This window comes from Urocampus carinirostris, chromosome 13 (genome assembly GCF_059441175.1).
Source record: "Urocampus carinirostris isolate Australia breed hairy pipefish chromosome 13, RoL_Ucar_1.0, whole genome shotgun sequence".
NCBI lineage: Eukaryota > Metazoa > Chordata > Actinopteri > Syngnathiformes > Syngnathidae > Urocampus > Urocampus carinirostris.
The window spans coordinates 33,814,984-33,830,386 of record NC_142361.1 but is presented as its reverse complement, the minus strand read 5'-3'; the positions used below and the strand labels follow the sequence as shown (position 1 = coordinate 33,830,386).

The window sequence follows — 15,403 nt, the reverse complement described above, 5'->3', positions numbered from 1 at the left end:
GCGGCACTACTTTTCCTGGATTCTTACTCAAGCGTCACGCGGGGAAATTGAGTTTGAGGCCACTGCTCTAAATGAGCCTCATGTAATGTAAAACAAATATAATTTTTCTAACCTACAAGTTTAAAAAAACAACAACGCAGGTTTATATGATAGTTCATCTAATTTGGATTATTATTCAAACCAGTATTGGCTTTGTTTAATAAATTATGTTTTTTCTAAGAAGGCGCAAAACGATACACACTGTCCCTTTAAAGAAATAACAAAACAAAACAATGAGCTTTTATTGTGGAGGGTTCCTGAAATGGAGGCGTGGCCTGGGCGGAGTCAATCCACACTCAGCTCCTCTCGTTTTTGTATTCATATTCGGTACAAGCAAACTGTACAAGAACATGCAACATACAGGCTGGCCTAAAATCAAGTGGAACTAACACACATCTTTTTTTCTCAACAATGCTTTGTCAATGTGTTCTTTTTTTGTAGTTTTTTGAAAAAAATAAAAATAAAAAAAAAGCGAAAGAGACAAGAAGAAATAAATGAAAGAAAATAACCATGCAGGACAGGGCATCCCGACATCATGCTGCTCTCTTATGGAGGAAATTGGGGGGGGGTTATGTTGGTGGGGGACAGGAGTAATAATGATTGCTAAAAAGGGTAAGAAAAAAAACAAACACAGGAAAAAAAAAACTTCAAATTGAAGTCCAAAATTGAAGGCTATACATGTTATAAGATCATGACTCGGCAGCGGCTTGGCAATGAATCCAATGAAATAGATGAGTCAGCCATTTTACCAATTCATCATTTAAAGATTTGCTGCATCACAAAATTTGATATGGTGTCATTTAGGCCACTTAATGTCAAAAAACTACCGTATTTTCAGACTATAAACCCCAAATTTGACAGAAATCCCAAAGTGCGCCTTATAATCCAGTGCGCCTTATAGACCAAATACAGACGCTGCCCTGCTTATGAACGGACAATCGTTCGTAAATTTAAATTGTTTATAAGTTGCTTAAGCGCTATATTTTGTATGTTTAAGGCTTGTATAAGTAACTTGTACCATTTTGTACTAAAAAATAAACATTTCATAAAATAATATGATCTATAATGATAGATAAAGTTGAGTTTAACTTACTTTTGGAAGATGGGGTTCAAGAGTTAGGCGACTTCCTCCTCCGTGGTAAAAGGTGGCCGAAAAAAAAAGCGTTTCGACCATTTTCTCAACCGCATCAAGCTTTCGTATTCCACTTTCATTTTAAATAAAACGTATCACCTTTTCTTTACACTTTACATCAACCATATCGAATGGATGCACGAGATAAAGATAAATAGAGTTAAGGGTCATTTACTTTTGGAAGATAAGCTTAAAAAGGTCCTCCACCGTGTTAGAGAGTGGACGAAAAAAAGCGTTCCAACCATTTTCTCAACCGCACCAAGCTTTCTTATTCCACTTTCATTTCAAATAAAACGTATCACCTTTTCTTTACACTTTATATCAACTATATTGAATTGATGCACGAGATGAAGATAAATGAAGTTAAGTGTCATTTACTTTTGGAAGATAAGCTTAAAAAGGTCCTCCGTGTTTGAGAGTGGATGAAAAAAAGCGTTCCGAGCATTTTCTCAACCGCATCAAGCTTTCTTATTCCACTTTCGTTTAAAAAAAAACGTCTCGCCTCTTCTTTACACTTTACATCAACCATAATGAATGGATGCACGAGATAAAGATAAATAAAGTTAACTGTCATTTACTTTTGGAAGATAAGCCTTAAGAGGTCTTTCTCCGTGTTAGAGAGTGACCGAAAAAAAAAGCGTTACGACCATTTTCTCAACCGCATCAAGCTTTTTTCTTCTACTTTATTCAAAAAAAAAATGTCTCGCCTCTTCTTTACAATTTACACCAACCATATCGAATGGATGCACGAGATAACGATAAATAAAGTTAAATGTCATTTACTTTTAGAAGATAAGCTTAAAAAGGTCCTCCTCCGTGTGAGAGAGTGGCCGAAAAAAAGCGTTCCGACCGTTTTCTCAACCGCATTAAGCTTTCTTATTCCACTTTCATTTAAAAAAAAACGTCTCGCCTCTTCTTTACAATTTACACCAACCATATCGAATGGATGCACGAGATAAAGATGAATAAAGTTAACTGTCATTTACTTTTAGAAGATACGCTTAAGGTCCTCTTCCGTGTTAGAGTGACCCAAAAAAAAAAGCGTTCAAAACCATTTTCTCAACCGCATCAAGCTTTCTTATTCCACTTTCGTTTCAAAAGGAACGGCTGGGCTCTTCTTTACACTTTACACCAACCATATTGAATGGATGCACAAGATATTAAGCTATAAAAATGTCAAAGTTCTTGGCGCGCTGGAGATACAATATAGATTGTTTACACACCAACTAGAAAGAGGAAGCCCGATTTCTTCTTCGGGGTGGATGCTGGGTGACCTGTCACAGCGCCACACGCCGGTAGTGGCAGAAAGAAGCACTACAGCACTGTCCAGTACTCGGAAAAAGGTGCACACAATACAAAATACAACTTACAGTAATGTCCCGATATTTTTCGGCATCCCGGAAGAAAAATGTTCGTGTCTACCGTTTATCGTAAGTCGAATGTTCGTAAGTAGGGGAGCGTCTGTACTCAGTAATTAACACTGGTTCCTAAAATGTATGTTCTATGAAATATTTTTTCTTTACTGTGGTTTTCATTTCAAGCGTCTTATAGTCCAGTGCGTCTTATACAAATTTCTGGCGAATTTGGTGTTAAAATGTAGGTTTCAGATCAAGGGATGTTGTAACGGTGATCTGTGCAGCCCTTTGAGACTTCTTGTGATAAACCAATAAACATGACTTGACGAAATAACCAAATACATAAAGTAAATCAAAAAACGAACGCTAGGCTACACAAGCACCCAAAAAAGCATTCATTTCTTTTATTCTGTCTGGAACATAAAAAAGGACCTTAACTTTTCCGATCCTGCTGTATATAAAACTAAATGTATACATTAAAAAAATACTTAAAAACATATGCCATAGAAATAAATGAACATATAGGTAAATCACGTAGTACTTACATATAGGACATAAATGCAATGTATTCACTTATCTATGCATTTAGGAATTGATCTCAGCGTTGATTTTCTCATGGATGTGTCGTGTATTTTGTCATGTATTTACTGAATGTTGGTATTCATTTTGTCATGTATTGTGTAAATTATTGTTTCATGTACTTTGTCATGTATTTACTGATGTTGGTATTAATTTTGACAAGTATTGTGTAATTTTTTGTGTCGTGTATTTTGTCATGTATTTACTGTATGTTGGTATTAATTTTGACATGTATTGAGTAATTTATTTCATCATGTATTTTCTAATTTACTGTGTCATGTATTCTGCCGTGGATTTTGTCATGTATTTACTGTGTAATGGTATTCATTTTGACATATATTGTGTAGTCTATTGTGTCGTGTATTTTGTCATGTATTTACTGTATGATGGTATTCATTTTGCCATGTATCGTGTAATTTATTTTGTCGTGTATTTTGTCATGCATTTACTGTATGATCGTATTCAATTCGTCATGTATTGTGTAATTTATTGTGTCGTGTATTTTGTCATGTATTTACTGTATATTGGTATTCATTTTGACATGTATTGTGTCATGTATTCTGTCGTGGATTTTGTCATGTATTTACTGTATAATGGTATTCATTTTGTCATATATTGTGTAATTTATTGTGTCATGTATTTTGTCATGTATTTACTGTACGATCGTATTCATTTTGTCATGTATTGTGTAATTTATTGTGTCGTGTATTTTGTCATGTATTTACTGTATATTGGTATTCATTTTGACATGTATTGTGTCATGTATTCTGTCGTGGATTTTGTCATTTATTTACTGTATAATGGTATTCATTTTGTCATATATTGTGTAATTTATTGTGTCATGTATTTTGTCATGTATTTACTGTACGATCGTATTCATTTTGTCATATATTGTGTAATTTATTGTGTCATGTATTTTGTCATGTATTTACTGTACGATCGTATTCATTTTGTCATGTATTGTGTAATTTATTGTGTCGTGTATTTTGTCATGTATTTACTGTATGATGGTATTTCTTTTGTCATGATTTGTGTAATTTTTTGTGTCGTGTATTTTGTCAGGTATTTACTGTATGATGGTATTAATTTTGTCATGTATTGTGTAATTAATTGTGTCGTGTATTTTGTCATGTATTTACTGTATGTTGGTATTAATTTTGACATGTATTGAGTAATTTATTTCGTCATGTATTTTCTAATTTACTGTGTCATGTATTTTGCCGTGGATTTTGTCATGTATTTACTGTGTAATGGTATTCATTTTGTCATATATTGTGTAATTTATTGTGTCGTGTATTTTGTCATGTATTTAATGTATGATGGTATTCATTTTGTCATGTATTGTGTAATTTATTTTGTCGTGTATTTTGTCATGTATTTACTGTATGATCGTATTCATTTTGTCATGTATTGTATAATTTATTGTGTCGTGTATTTTGTCATGTATTTACTGTATGTTGGTATTAATTTTGACATGTATTGTGTAATTTATTTCGTCATGTATTTTCTAATTCACTGTGTCATGTATTCTGTCGTGGATTTTGTCATGTATTTACTGTATGATGGTATTCATTTTGTCATATATTGTGTAGTCTATTGTGTCGTGTATTTTGTCATGTATTTACTGTATGATGGTATTAATTTTGTCATGTATTGTGTAATTTATTATGTTGTGTATTTTGTCATGTATTTACTGTACGATGGTATTCATTTTGTCATGTATTGTGTAATTTATTGTGTCGTGTATTTTGTCATGTATTTATTGTATGATGGTATTAATTTTTACATGTATTGTGTGATTTATTTTGTCATGTATTTTCTAATTTACTGTGTCATGTATTCTGTCGTGGATTTTGTCATGTATTTACTGTATAATAGTATTCATTTTGTCATATATTGTGTAATTTATTGTGTCGTGTATTTTGTCAGATATTTACTGTATGATGGTATTAATTTTGTCATGTATTGTGTAATTAATTGTGTCGTGTATTTTGTCATGTATTTACTGTATGTTGGTATTAATTTTGACATGTATTGAGTAATTTATTTCGTCATGTATTTTCTAATTTACTGTGTCATGTATTCTGCCATGGATTTTGTCATGTATTTACTGTGTAATGGTATTCATTTTGTCATATATTGTGTAGTCTATTGTGTCGTGTATTTTGTCATGTATTTACTGTATGATGGTATTCATTTTGCCATGTATTGTGTAATTTATTTTGTCGTGTATTTTGTCATGCATTTACTGTATGATCGTAGTCAATTCGTCATGTATTGTGTAATTTATTGTGTCGTGTATTTTGTCATGTATTTACTGTATATTGGTATTCATTTTGACATGTATTGTGTCATGTATTCTGTCGTGGATTTTGTCATGTATTTACTGTATAATGGTATTCATTTTGTCATATATTGTGTAATTTATTGTGTCATGTATTTTGTCATGTATTTACTGTACGATCGTATTCATTTTGTCATGTATTGTGTAATTTATTGTGTCGTGTATTTTGTCATGTATTTACTGTATGTTGGTATTAATTTTTACATGTATTGTGTAATTTATTCCGTCATGTATTTTCTAATTTACTGTGTCATGTATTCTGTCGTGAATTTTGTCATGTATTTACTGAACGATGGTATTCATTTTGTCATGTATTGTGTAATTTATTGTGTCGTGTATTTTGTCATGTATTTACTGTACGATGGTATTCATTATGTCATGTATTTTGTAATTTATTGTGTTGTGTATTTTGTCATGTATTTACTGTATGATGGTATTAATTTTGTCATGTATTGTGTAATTTATTGTGTCGTGTATTTGTCATGTATTTACTGTATATTGGTATTCATTTTGACATGTATTGTGTAATTTATTGTGTTGTGTATTTTGTCATGTATTTACTGTAAGATGGTATTAATTACTGTGTGTTGGTATTCATTTTGACATGTATTGTGTGATTTATTTTTTCATGTATTTTCTAATTTACTGTGTCATGTATTCTGCCGTGGATTTTGTCATGTATTTTATCGTGTATTTTCTCATGTTTTTATCATATATTTAGTCATTTACTTTATCTAGTATTTTCTCATGTATTTGGTCCAAACTATACATCTTTCGAATGAGAGGGCGGGTCAAGCTGTCTGAGCTTTTCACCTATTGATAGATCGGTGTAATAGCTGATTAGTTCATAAACGCTCAGCCAATAGGTGAAAAAGTGACCCGCCCCCTCGTTTGGATAACGATTTTGACAAAATACACAACAAAATAGGAAGCAAAACACGTGAAAAAATACACAACCTAATAAATAACAATCTAAATACTGAAATGAATAAATGAAAAAATAAATGACAAAATGCATACATAAATAGATTAAAAAATTGCAATTATGTCAGGTACAGATGCTCCCCTACTTACGACCATTCGACTTACGATAAACGGTAGATAAGAGCATTTTTTTCGGGATGTCGAAAAATATCTGACGTTGCTGTTAGTACAGGACAGTACTATATTGCTTCTTTCCGCCGCTACCGCCATTGGGTGGCGCTGTGAGGGGTCACCCAGCATCCACCCGGAAGAAGAAATCCGGCTTCTACTTCCTAGTTCGTGTGTAATGTAAACACACTGCACTGTATCTCTAGCACGCTAAGAACTTTGACATTTTCATTGTTTATTATCTCGGGCATCCATTCAATATGGTTGGAGTAAAGTGTGTAAGGAATAGGCAAGCCGTTTATTTTGATACAAAAGTGGAATAAGAAAGCTTGATGCGGTTGAGAAAATGGTTGGATCGCTTATTTTTGCCCAGGGAAGACGTCCTCTTGAAGCCTATCTTCCAAAAGTAAGTTCAACTCAACTTAATTTATCTTTATAGAGCATATTATTTTATGAAATGTTCATTTTTTAGAACAAAACGATACAGGTCACTTACACAGGCCTTAAACATAATTATATAAACCTTAAACATACAAAATATAGCACTGAAATTCAACTTATGAACGATTTTCCGGAAGTAGGGCAGCGTCTGTATTATGTTTTTATTTATGTGATCATTCATGGACTTTGACGTTTACTTTTTTAGTTATTTTTTCACGTTTTTCGAAGCATGTTAGGCAGAAAAGGGGAAGGGTCAAACTGCCTGAGCTTTTACCCTATACACGACAAAATGCTTGACAAATTAAAAGACAGAAATAAATACCATCCATCCATCCATCCATTGTCTTCCGCTTATCCCGGGTTGGGTCACGGGGGCAGCAGCCTTAAAAGGGAAGCCCAGACGTCCCCATCCCCAGCCACCTCCTCCAGCTCATCCGACGGGATCCCCAGGCGTTCCCAGTCCAGCCTAGAGACATTGTCTCTCCAGCGTGTCCTGGGTCACCCCTGGGGCCTCCGGCCGGTGGGACATGCCCGGAACACCTCCCGAGGACGGTATCCTTATCAGATGCCTGAGCCACCTCAACTGGCACCTCTCAATGCAAAAAGAAATAAATACCAAAATGAATAAATGAGGGCAGCACGGCGGCGCAGTGGTTAGCGCTTGTGCGGCACAGTTCATGTCATGGGAACCTGTCGTGGGTTCAAATCCAGCTCCAGACTTCCTGTGCGGAGTTTGTATGTTCTCCCTGTGCTTGCGTGGGTTTCCTCCGGGCACTCCGGTTTCCTCCCACGTTCCCAAAACATGCATTTCAGTTGAATTGGCCGGTCCAAATTGTCCCTAGGTGTGAATGAGCGAGTGAGTTGTCTGTCCCCGTGTGCCCTGCGATTGGCTGGCAACCAGTTCAGGGTGTCCCCTGCCCACTGCCTGGAGATGGCTGGGATGGGCTCCAGCCTCCCCGCGACCCTAATGAGGATAAGCGGTACGGCTAATGAGATGAAATGAGATGAGATGAATAAATGACTAAATAAATGAAATGAATACATGAATAAATTGCATTTGTGCCATGTATTAAGGTGTTACATGACGTTAAATACGTGTTCATAAATCATGGCATCGATTTGTAGGTATTTATGTATTATACATGTATTTCAACATATGGCTAGATCGGCCTAATTGTGCTCGCGTAGATATCTCAAAAGTATAAGAAAAAATGTGTTTTTGTAGTTGTGTGTATCTCTAAACCAGATGGTATCTCGTTTCTGTTTCAGATATTGGTATCGCCCAAAGGGGTGTTTCTTTCTTTCGGTCTTTGTTCTGCCTAAATAAAAGCAGTTTGGTGGGGGAAGGGCCCCCCAGAGTTAGGAGCGCGACCAAGGAGATGGATGTAAGTTTCCTCCTCTTCTGGCCCCTCCCCCTCTCCAACTGCCAGTTGTAAAAAAAGTCGAATGCTTGGTGTATCTTTTCTAGCGTCAGCAACTTGTAAATAGCTCTCCCGCAACATAAAGTGGTCGATTTAGACCCCGGTGTTGTTGCCTAAAACGCCCCTCCCCCAAAATCAAGTGTTTCTAACTCTCCCGGCTCGTGAACGAATTTGATCAAGTGCAAACATAAATGAAGACAAAACACAATTATTCATGACAAGAACATTTCGGAGGAACAAACGAAGGCAAAAGGTTCGCAAAAGAAAAAATAAAGGCTCAAGTAGATAAAGAAGTAAAGGTGTGAGAAATGATTGTCTGACTCCAACTAAGCTTTGATTGGCTCGTTCTTACCCCGCTCTCTTCTTCTCGACAAATCGTATTCCCTGACTGTCCGTCTGGCTTTTTATTGGTAGACCGAGGTCTTCTTGTCTCGATGCCTTGCCCCGAAGTGGTCGGATAGTTCCTCGGATTTTGTTCATCTGAGGGACGTCGTGGAGGTCACTAGGACCGAACACCCGGTGGTGGTCCTGAGCTGTCCAATGATGTTTGAGACGCCAATCTGTTGAGTGGAGCTAAAGTTGGATCTACCAACGAGGACGGGGGGAAGAGTTTGTACCATCCGATCACCGTGCTGGAGAGGTCCAAATCTTCCAGTAAGATCTGTGCTACACCCATAAAACATTTGTGGTCCAATCGGCCGTAGTCCCCCCACACGATCACCTGAGGGACACAAAAGCACGGTCAGGACTGTGGAGCAGGACGAAGGTCAAAGGATGAAAAAAACGACACGTTTTTTAAACCATTATATGCGCAGTGGTACCTTGACTTAACAGTTCAATTTTATCTTTATTTGAGGACAAAAATTAATCAATAAAAGACCCCCAAAATCGGTAAGAAATACATATTGAAAGAGAAAAAGAAAAAAAGACGAAAGAAAAAAGAAAGAAAGGAAAAAAGAAAAAAGCAAGAAAGAGGGAAAGAAAAAAAGATTGAAAACCAGAAACAAAGTTGAACGGAAAGATAGAATGAACGAAAATAACAATAATATTAAAGCCAAAGAAAAAAGAAAGATAAAAGAAAGATAGAAACAATGAATGAAAGAAACAAAGAGGGAAATACAGAAAAAAAGAAAGAAAGACAGGTAAAATAAGGAATGAAATAAAGACAGGTAAAATAAAGAAAGAAAGGAAAGAAAGAAATACAGGGAAAAGAAAATAAGAAACAAAGAAAGACAGGAAAAAATAAGGAAAAACATGAAAAGAAAGAAAGAGAGAAAGAGAGAGAGAAAGAAAGAGAGAAAGAGAAAAGAAACATGAGAGAAAAATAAATGCAGGAAAAACAAAGGAAGACAGGAAAAAGAAAGAAAGAAAAAAGGACAGGTAAAAGAAAGAAAGAAAGAAAGACAGGAAATAAAAAGAAAAACAAAGAAAAAAGAAAGTAAGAAAGAAAGAATGAAAGAAAGAAAAAAGAAAGACAGGGAAAAAAAAGAAAAAAAGACAGAAAGAAAGACAGAAAGACAGGAAAAGGAAAGAAAGAAAAAAAGGAAGGAAGAAAAAAGAAAGAAAGAATAAAAGAATGAAAGAAAGAAAAAAGAAAGAGAGAAAGAAAAAAGAAAAGAAAAAAGAATAAAGACTGAAAGAAAGACAAAAAAACAGAGACCGATTGATAGATGGAAATATTAGTAAATTAAAAAAATATACAAAATCATAAAATACAACCAAATTACTTCAAACGGAAGTAAAAATTACAATAAGAAATAAAGTACGTGGCTTGAAAAAAAAATACAAAAATAGATCGAATGAAAAAGAAATATTATCAAAAAGTACATAAAGAGATAAGTACAAATAAATACATAAATGAAAATAAATGACATAAAATTACGAAATAACCTCAACACAAGTATACAAAACATGAAAACAACAATTGGAAACCAAAACGTTTTTAAATAAAGTTTTTTTGTAACAATAGAAAAATTGCCAGCTCTCTGTAAATGGGGCTGAGGTAAAAGAATAAAGTAAAGAAGCCCCGAAATTGGGTCGAGGTACTACTGCAATTGCCTGATCAAAAAAAACAATTAATCACATATGAGACAATGTCTGGGACGACCACAGGACAGAAAAACTGAACATACAAGAGGACCAAATCGACCAGTGGCTAGCAATTCGTAGCATTAGCAAGATACCATTAGCATTTCACTTTATTTTATTTGTATTATACGTTATCATTTAAAACAGTGTTTCTTAACTGGTGGGTCATGACCCAAAAGTGGGTGGCGGGCCCCTTTTTCAGTTAAACCCAAGTATTCGCCTTGCTAAAATAATGCTAAGAAGAATTCAAAACAGATTACACCCTGTTTGATCTCTTCTTCCTGTTAATTCAATCCCAAAAGTGTTTGAGAGGGACCACCTCTCATTTTAATGTGATTGTGTTGGTTTAATTTCCTTTTTCTACCTATGTGGAGGCATTGGCTCAGGAGGTAAAGCACTCGTTTTGGGTTTAAGAGGTTGCAGGTTCGATTCCCGGCTCCTGTGTTATATGTCGAAGTGTCCTCGGGCAAGATACTGAATCCCTTATGCTTATGCTGCTATCGGTTAGTGTGTAAAAGGGAAAAGTGTGAAGCACATTGTAAAGTGCGGAGGTCTTCATTAACGTAAAAAGCGCTATAGAAATACATACCAGATAATAAAAGCTAGTAAATGATAAGGGGAAGAAAACATTGGAGTCAAAGAAGGAAATGATTGCAAAATACAAAAATTGTGTTTCAGAGGGACCACCTCTCATTTTGTTGAGATTTTGTTTGTTTTATTTCCTTTTCCTGCCCATAATGGGTCCTAAGCTAGTCAATGATAAGGGGAAGAAAAAGTGGCAACAAGGATTGAGTCGAAGAAGGAAATGATTGCAAAATACGAAAATATTGAAGCACTGCTTGAAGGTACAATAATAAGTGTAGCTTGTTTTTACCGGTGTATCCATTATCTATACTATGAAGTGGTTACTGTGAGATAGATACTGTAGTCATCCCCGTAGGGAAATTCACACTTCCAGCAGTAACCTTTTGTTGTTTATTAACAGATTAACAGGATGGCCTCGGGGTGCTGTGTTGTAGTTTAGCAACAGCGGAGTGGATGACGTCACACGCTAGGCCAAAAGTTCGACGTCCCTGCAGCAGATGGAAATCTTTGTGTCCAGGGTTACACCACCTCGTGTTCACGTAGATAGCGAGTCCACATCCTCTCTGTTTCCCACAGGCTTTTGTGTCTCTGTCAGCCCTAACAGAGCCGGGTAGCTCCAGGTTAGCGTCCGGGATGCTAGACGTGAGCCACGTTTCCGTAAAACACAGCAAACTGCACTCCCTGTATGCTTTGATGGTTTTCACCAACATAACCAGTTCGTCGGTCTTATTTGGTAGAGTTCACATTTACCGTGATTACGAACGGTACCGAAGACCTATAACTTATAAGTTAGACCAGTTGAGAACCACTGTTTTAAGAAAAACTGATGCTCTACAGGTAAATTGCTAAAAAAATCACACAAACAGGAACACATAAATCGAGGAGAGTAAGGGGCGGGATTAAAGAGACTCAACAGCACAAAAGGGGGAACCAAACAATAAAACACAAACCAAAATACTTAGTCCAACAGAAAATCTAGTAAATGTAGGAAAAAAAAGAAGAAATGATTTCAAGACGTTGACAAAAAAAAATCGAGCAGCTCTTGGCGATGAGAAGACCCAACAGGAGCTTACCTGAAGCACCTTGCCCTGGGGACTCTCCTCGAATAGCAGATGCTGCTGGTACAGAGGCTCCAGGGTCTTTCGTGCAATCTTGGTTTTCTTTTTGGCTTTACAAGTTCCGTTATCCAGCAGGTAGACTTTGACGTAGGGAGCTGAAGAAAGAGAAAATGGTGAGTATTTGGAGGAAGGACGAGGGATAATAGACAGAGGTTGTCCACCTGGGAGGGATTTGGAGCCTGGTTTGGAAGTAAGGCCTCTTGCCCTGATCACCTCCACCTCCAGTTGTCCTTTCTTGTCCATCAGACCAATTTGAACATCGCCTGCATTGGCCAGGAATACTTCAATGACACATCTACAACTAACATTTATGAATGACTCCCTGAAAACATATCTATTTTTGTAATTCTGACAAGCCAGACAACGCTGAGGGAAGCGCAAGAGAAAAACGAGCTGCAGGTTGAAATATGTCCACTTGATGTTGCCAAAGCCTCTCACAAACGCTGTACTTGTATCTCTCTCTCTCTCTCTCTCTCTCTCTCTCTCTCTCTCTCTCTCTCTCTCTCTCTCTCTCTCTCTCTCTCTCTCTCTCTCTCTCTCTCTCTCTCTCTCTCTCTCTCTCTCTCTCTCTATGGATTTAATATTTTCTCTTTCTTTCCCCTCTCTCACTATTTTTCTTTTCATCTCTTGTTTCTCATGTTCTCTCTCTGTCTCTCTGTCTTTTTTCTGTCTCTCTCTGTCTCATTCTTTCTCACTGTCCCTGTTGTCTCCCATTCATTTTCTCGATCTCTTTATCTTTGTCTTTCTTTCTACTACTTACTAACTTTCTTACTTTCTTACTTTCTTACTACGTACTTGTTACTTTCTTTCTTACTTTGTTACGACTTACTTTCTTTATGTTTTTCTGTCCTTTGCCCACTCTTTCTTTCTCTCTCTCTCTCTCTCTCTCTCTCTCTCTCTCTCTCTCTCTCTCTATCTCTCTCTCTCTGGATTTAATATTTTCTCTTTTTTTGATTTTTTTTCTTTCTCTCTTTCTTTCCCCTCTCTCACTATTTCTCTTTTCATCTCTTGTTTCTCATGTTCTCTCTCTGTCTCTCTGTCTTTTTTCTGTCTCTCTCTGTCTCATTCTTTCTCACTGTCCCTGTTGTCTCCCATTCATTTTCTCGATCTCTTTATCTTTGTCTTTCTTTCTACTACTTACTAACTTTCTTACTTTCTTACTACGTACTTGTTACTTTCTTTCTTACTTTGTTACGACTTACTTTCTTTATGTTTTTCTTTCCTTTGCCCACTCTTTCTTTCTCTCTCTCTCTCTCTCTCTCTTTCTCTCTCTTTGGATTCATTTCTTTCTCTCTTTCTATTTCTCGTTGGATTTATTCCTTTCTCTCTTTCTATTTCTCTTTTGATTTACTTATTTCTCTTTTTCTTTCCTCTCTCTCACTATTTCTCTTTTTATCTCTTGTTTCTCATGTTCTCTCTATCTCTCTCTCTCTTTTTTTCTTTGTTCCCATTTGTCTCTTTCTCTCTCTGTGTCTTTTTACCTTATTTTGCTCTCTCTTCCTCTTTTTCCTTCTCTCTTTATCCCCTCTCTTGGTTTCTCCTTCTCTCTTCCTCTTTCTATTTATCTTTGGATTTATTTATTTCCCTCTTTCTTTCTTATCCCTTCTCTCACTATTTTTCTTTTTATCTATTTTGTTTCTCATATTCTCTCTCTTTCTCTCTCTCTCTCTCTCTCTCTCCCTTTCTATTTTTCTCTGGATTTATTTATTTCTCTCTTTCTATTTATCTATTTCTCTCTTTCCCTTCCCTCACTATTTCTCTTTTTATCTCTTGTTTCTCATGTTCTGTCTCTCACTCTCTCTATTTTATTTGTTCCCCTTTGTCTCTTTCTCTCTCTGTGTCTTTTTACCTTATTTCGTCCTGGTCAAATTTTTAGTTACTTTTTTTTTTGTGTATGTGTTTGTCTTGCTGTCGGTCACCCCTCTCGAGGGATATGACCAGGGTAGATCCAAGATAGATTTCCTCATACAAACTAAGAAATATGGGATAATGGGAAAAATACCTCAAATTTACAAAAAGTATCACCTGAAATAATTGTTTTCATTTTAAAAAATAAATTATTAACCTCAATTTGAAGATGAATTGTCTTCCGAACATAAGATTTACTTAACCAACCGTACTTTTATTGTCCTAAACTGTTTTTGTGTCGTAAAAATGAGTTTTAACTGAGTTTTGCGAGCGTGTTGCTAGTAGCGTGTCGCTACCGGTCACAGTCACGGTTTGGAATGAAAGTTATATTATTATTATTAAAGCTTTGAAAACTCTCTCGGTGTAGAGAGAGTGAGGAACACTTTTAATTAAATTAAGCGATTATTTAAATTAAGCGATTAATTAAATTAAGCGATTTTAAACCTCAAAGCAAAGTCAAAATGAAACTAAACAGTGTACTACTCACCCATCGCGGGTGTTGCCAGCGTTTGTCGGCCAACCAGCTGACCCGGCCCCAAACCGTCCAGGAACTCACTGAACTGGCTGTCGGCGCCCAACCTCATACCTGAGAAGATAAGACTGATACACAGACACATACTGTTATGAGTACCTACGATTTAATTCATATAAAATAAAGTTTACACCACTATCAAATATGCCTACCTGTCAACCTGTACGTTTTTGCCGTACAAAGTACGTTTATTATACATTTTAAGACGTGTACGACGTACAAGAAAAACACATTTTTGTCAATTATGGGTACCATCCGACGATCACGAAACGGCAAATCAGTCAAGTCAAACGAGTTTGCCGCAGTAGCCTCTATCTCGGTATCGTTTTTTTTCGTTGCAAACAAAGCGAGTGCTTTGATGCTACTGTGCGCATGCGTCGGCCGCCTAGGGATTTTCCATCATACATCATTTCGTGGTAGTTGTCTAGTGAAAGGAAGTCCGTCTCTTTTTAGAGAACCGGCTTTTTCGGCTCAACTCATTAAAGAGAGCCGGCTCTCAAACGGCTCACTTGCTTTGATGCATTATATTACGAATTATTATCTTGTATAAAGAAGTTAAGAAAAAAAGGAAGTATTAAAGGAGAAAATGAAAAAAAAAGGTTTGTTGTTATCCCTTTAATCAGTATATTACCAACAATAATGCAGAAAATGAACTTATAATTTGAATAAGAAAATGTATAATTCTACTTAATTCTATTTGCATGTATTTTTTCCTTCATTTTTTAACTTTTATTATAATAAACCTCATTCATGTCGAGCAACTCATTAT

The 15,403-nt window shown here is 36.0% G+C and overlaps 1 protein-coding gene across 2 annotated transcripts in view; it reads right to left on the bottom strand.

Annotated features, from left to right (window-relative positions):
- Window positions 1–1,861: 1,861 nt before the first annotated feature.
- Window positions 1,862–15,403, bottom strand: part of rims1a (regulating synaptic membrane exocytosis 1a) — a 135,915-nt gene continuing 122,373 nt past the window's right edge. For both annotated transcript variants that reach the window (XM_088351707.1, XM_088351706.1), the window contains 4 exons: window positions 14,590–14,702; window positions 12,356–12,457; window positions 12,150–12,289; window positions 1,862–9,124 (listed from right to left, as the gene is read on the bottom strand). In XM_088351707.1, coding sequence (XP_088207833.1) covers window positions 8,906–9,124; window positions 12,150–12,289; window positions 12,356–12,457; window positions 14,590–14,702 — 574 coding nt within the window. In that variant the 3' untranslated portion in view covers window positions 1,862–8,905. The remainder of the gene's footprint in view (window positions 9,125–12,149; window positions 12,290–12,355; window positions 12,458–14,589; window positions 14,703–15,403) is intronic.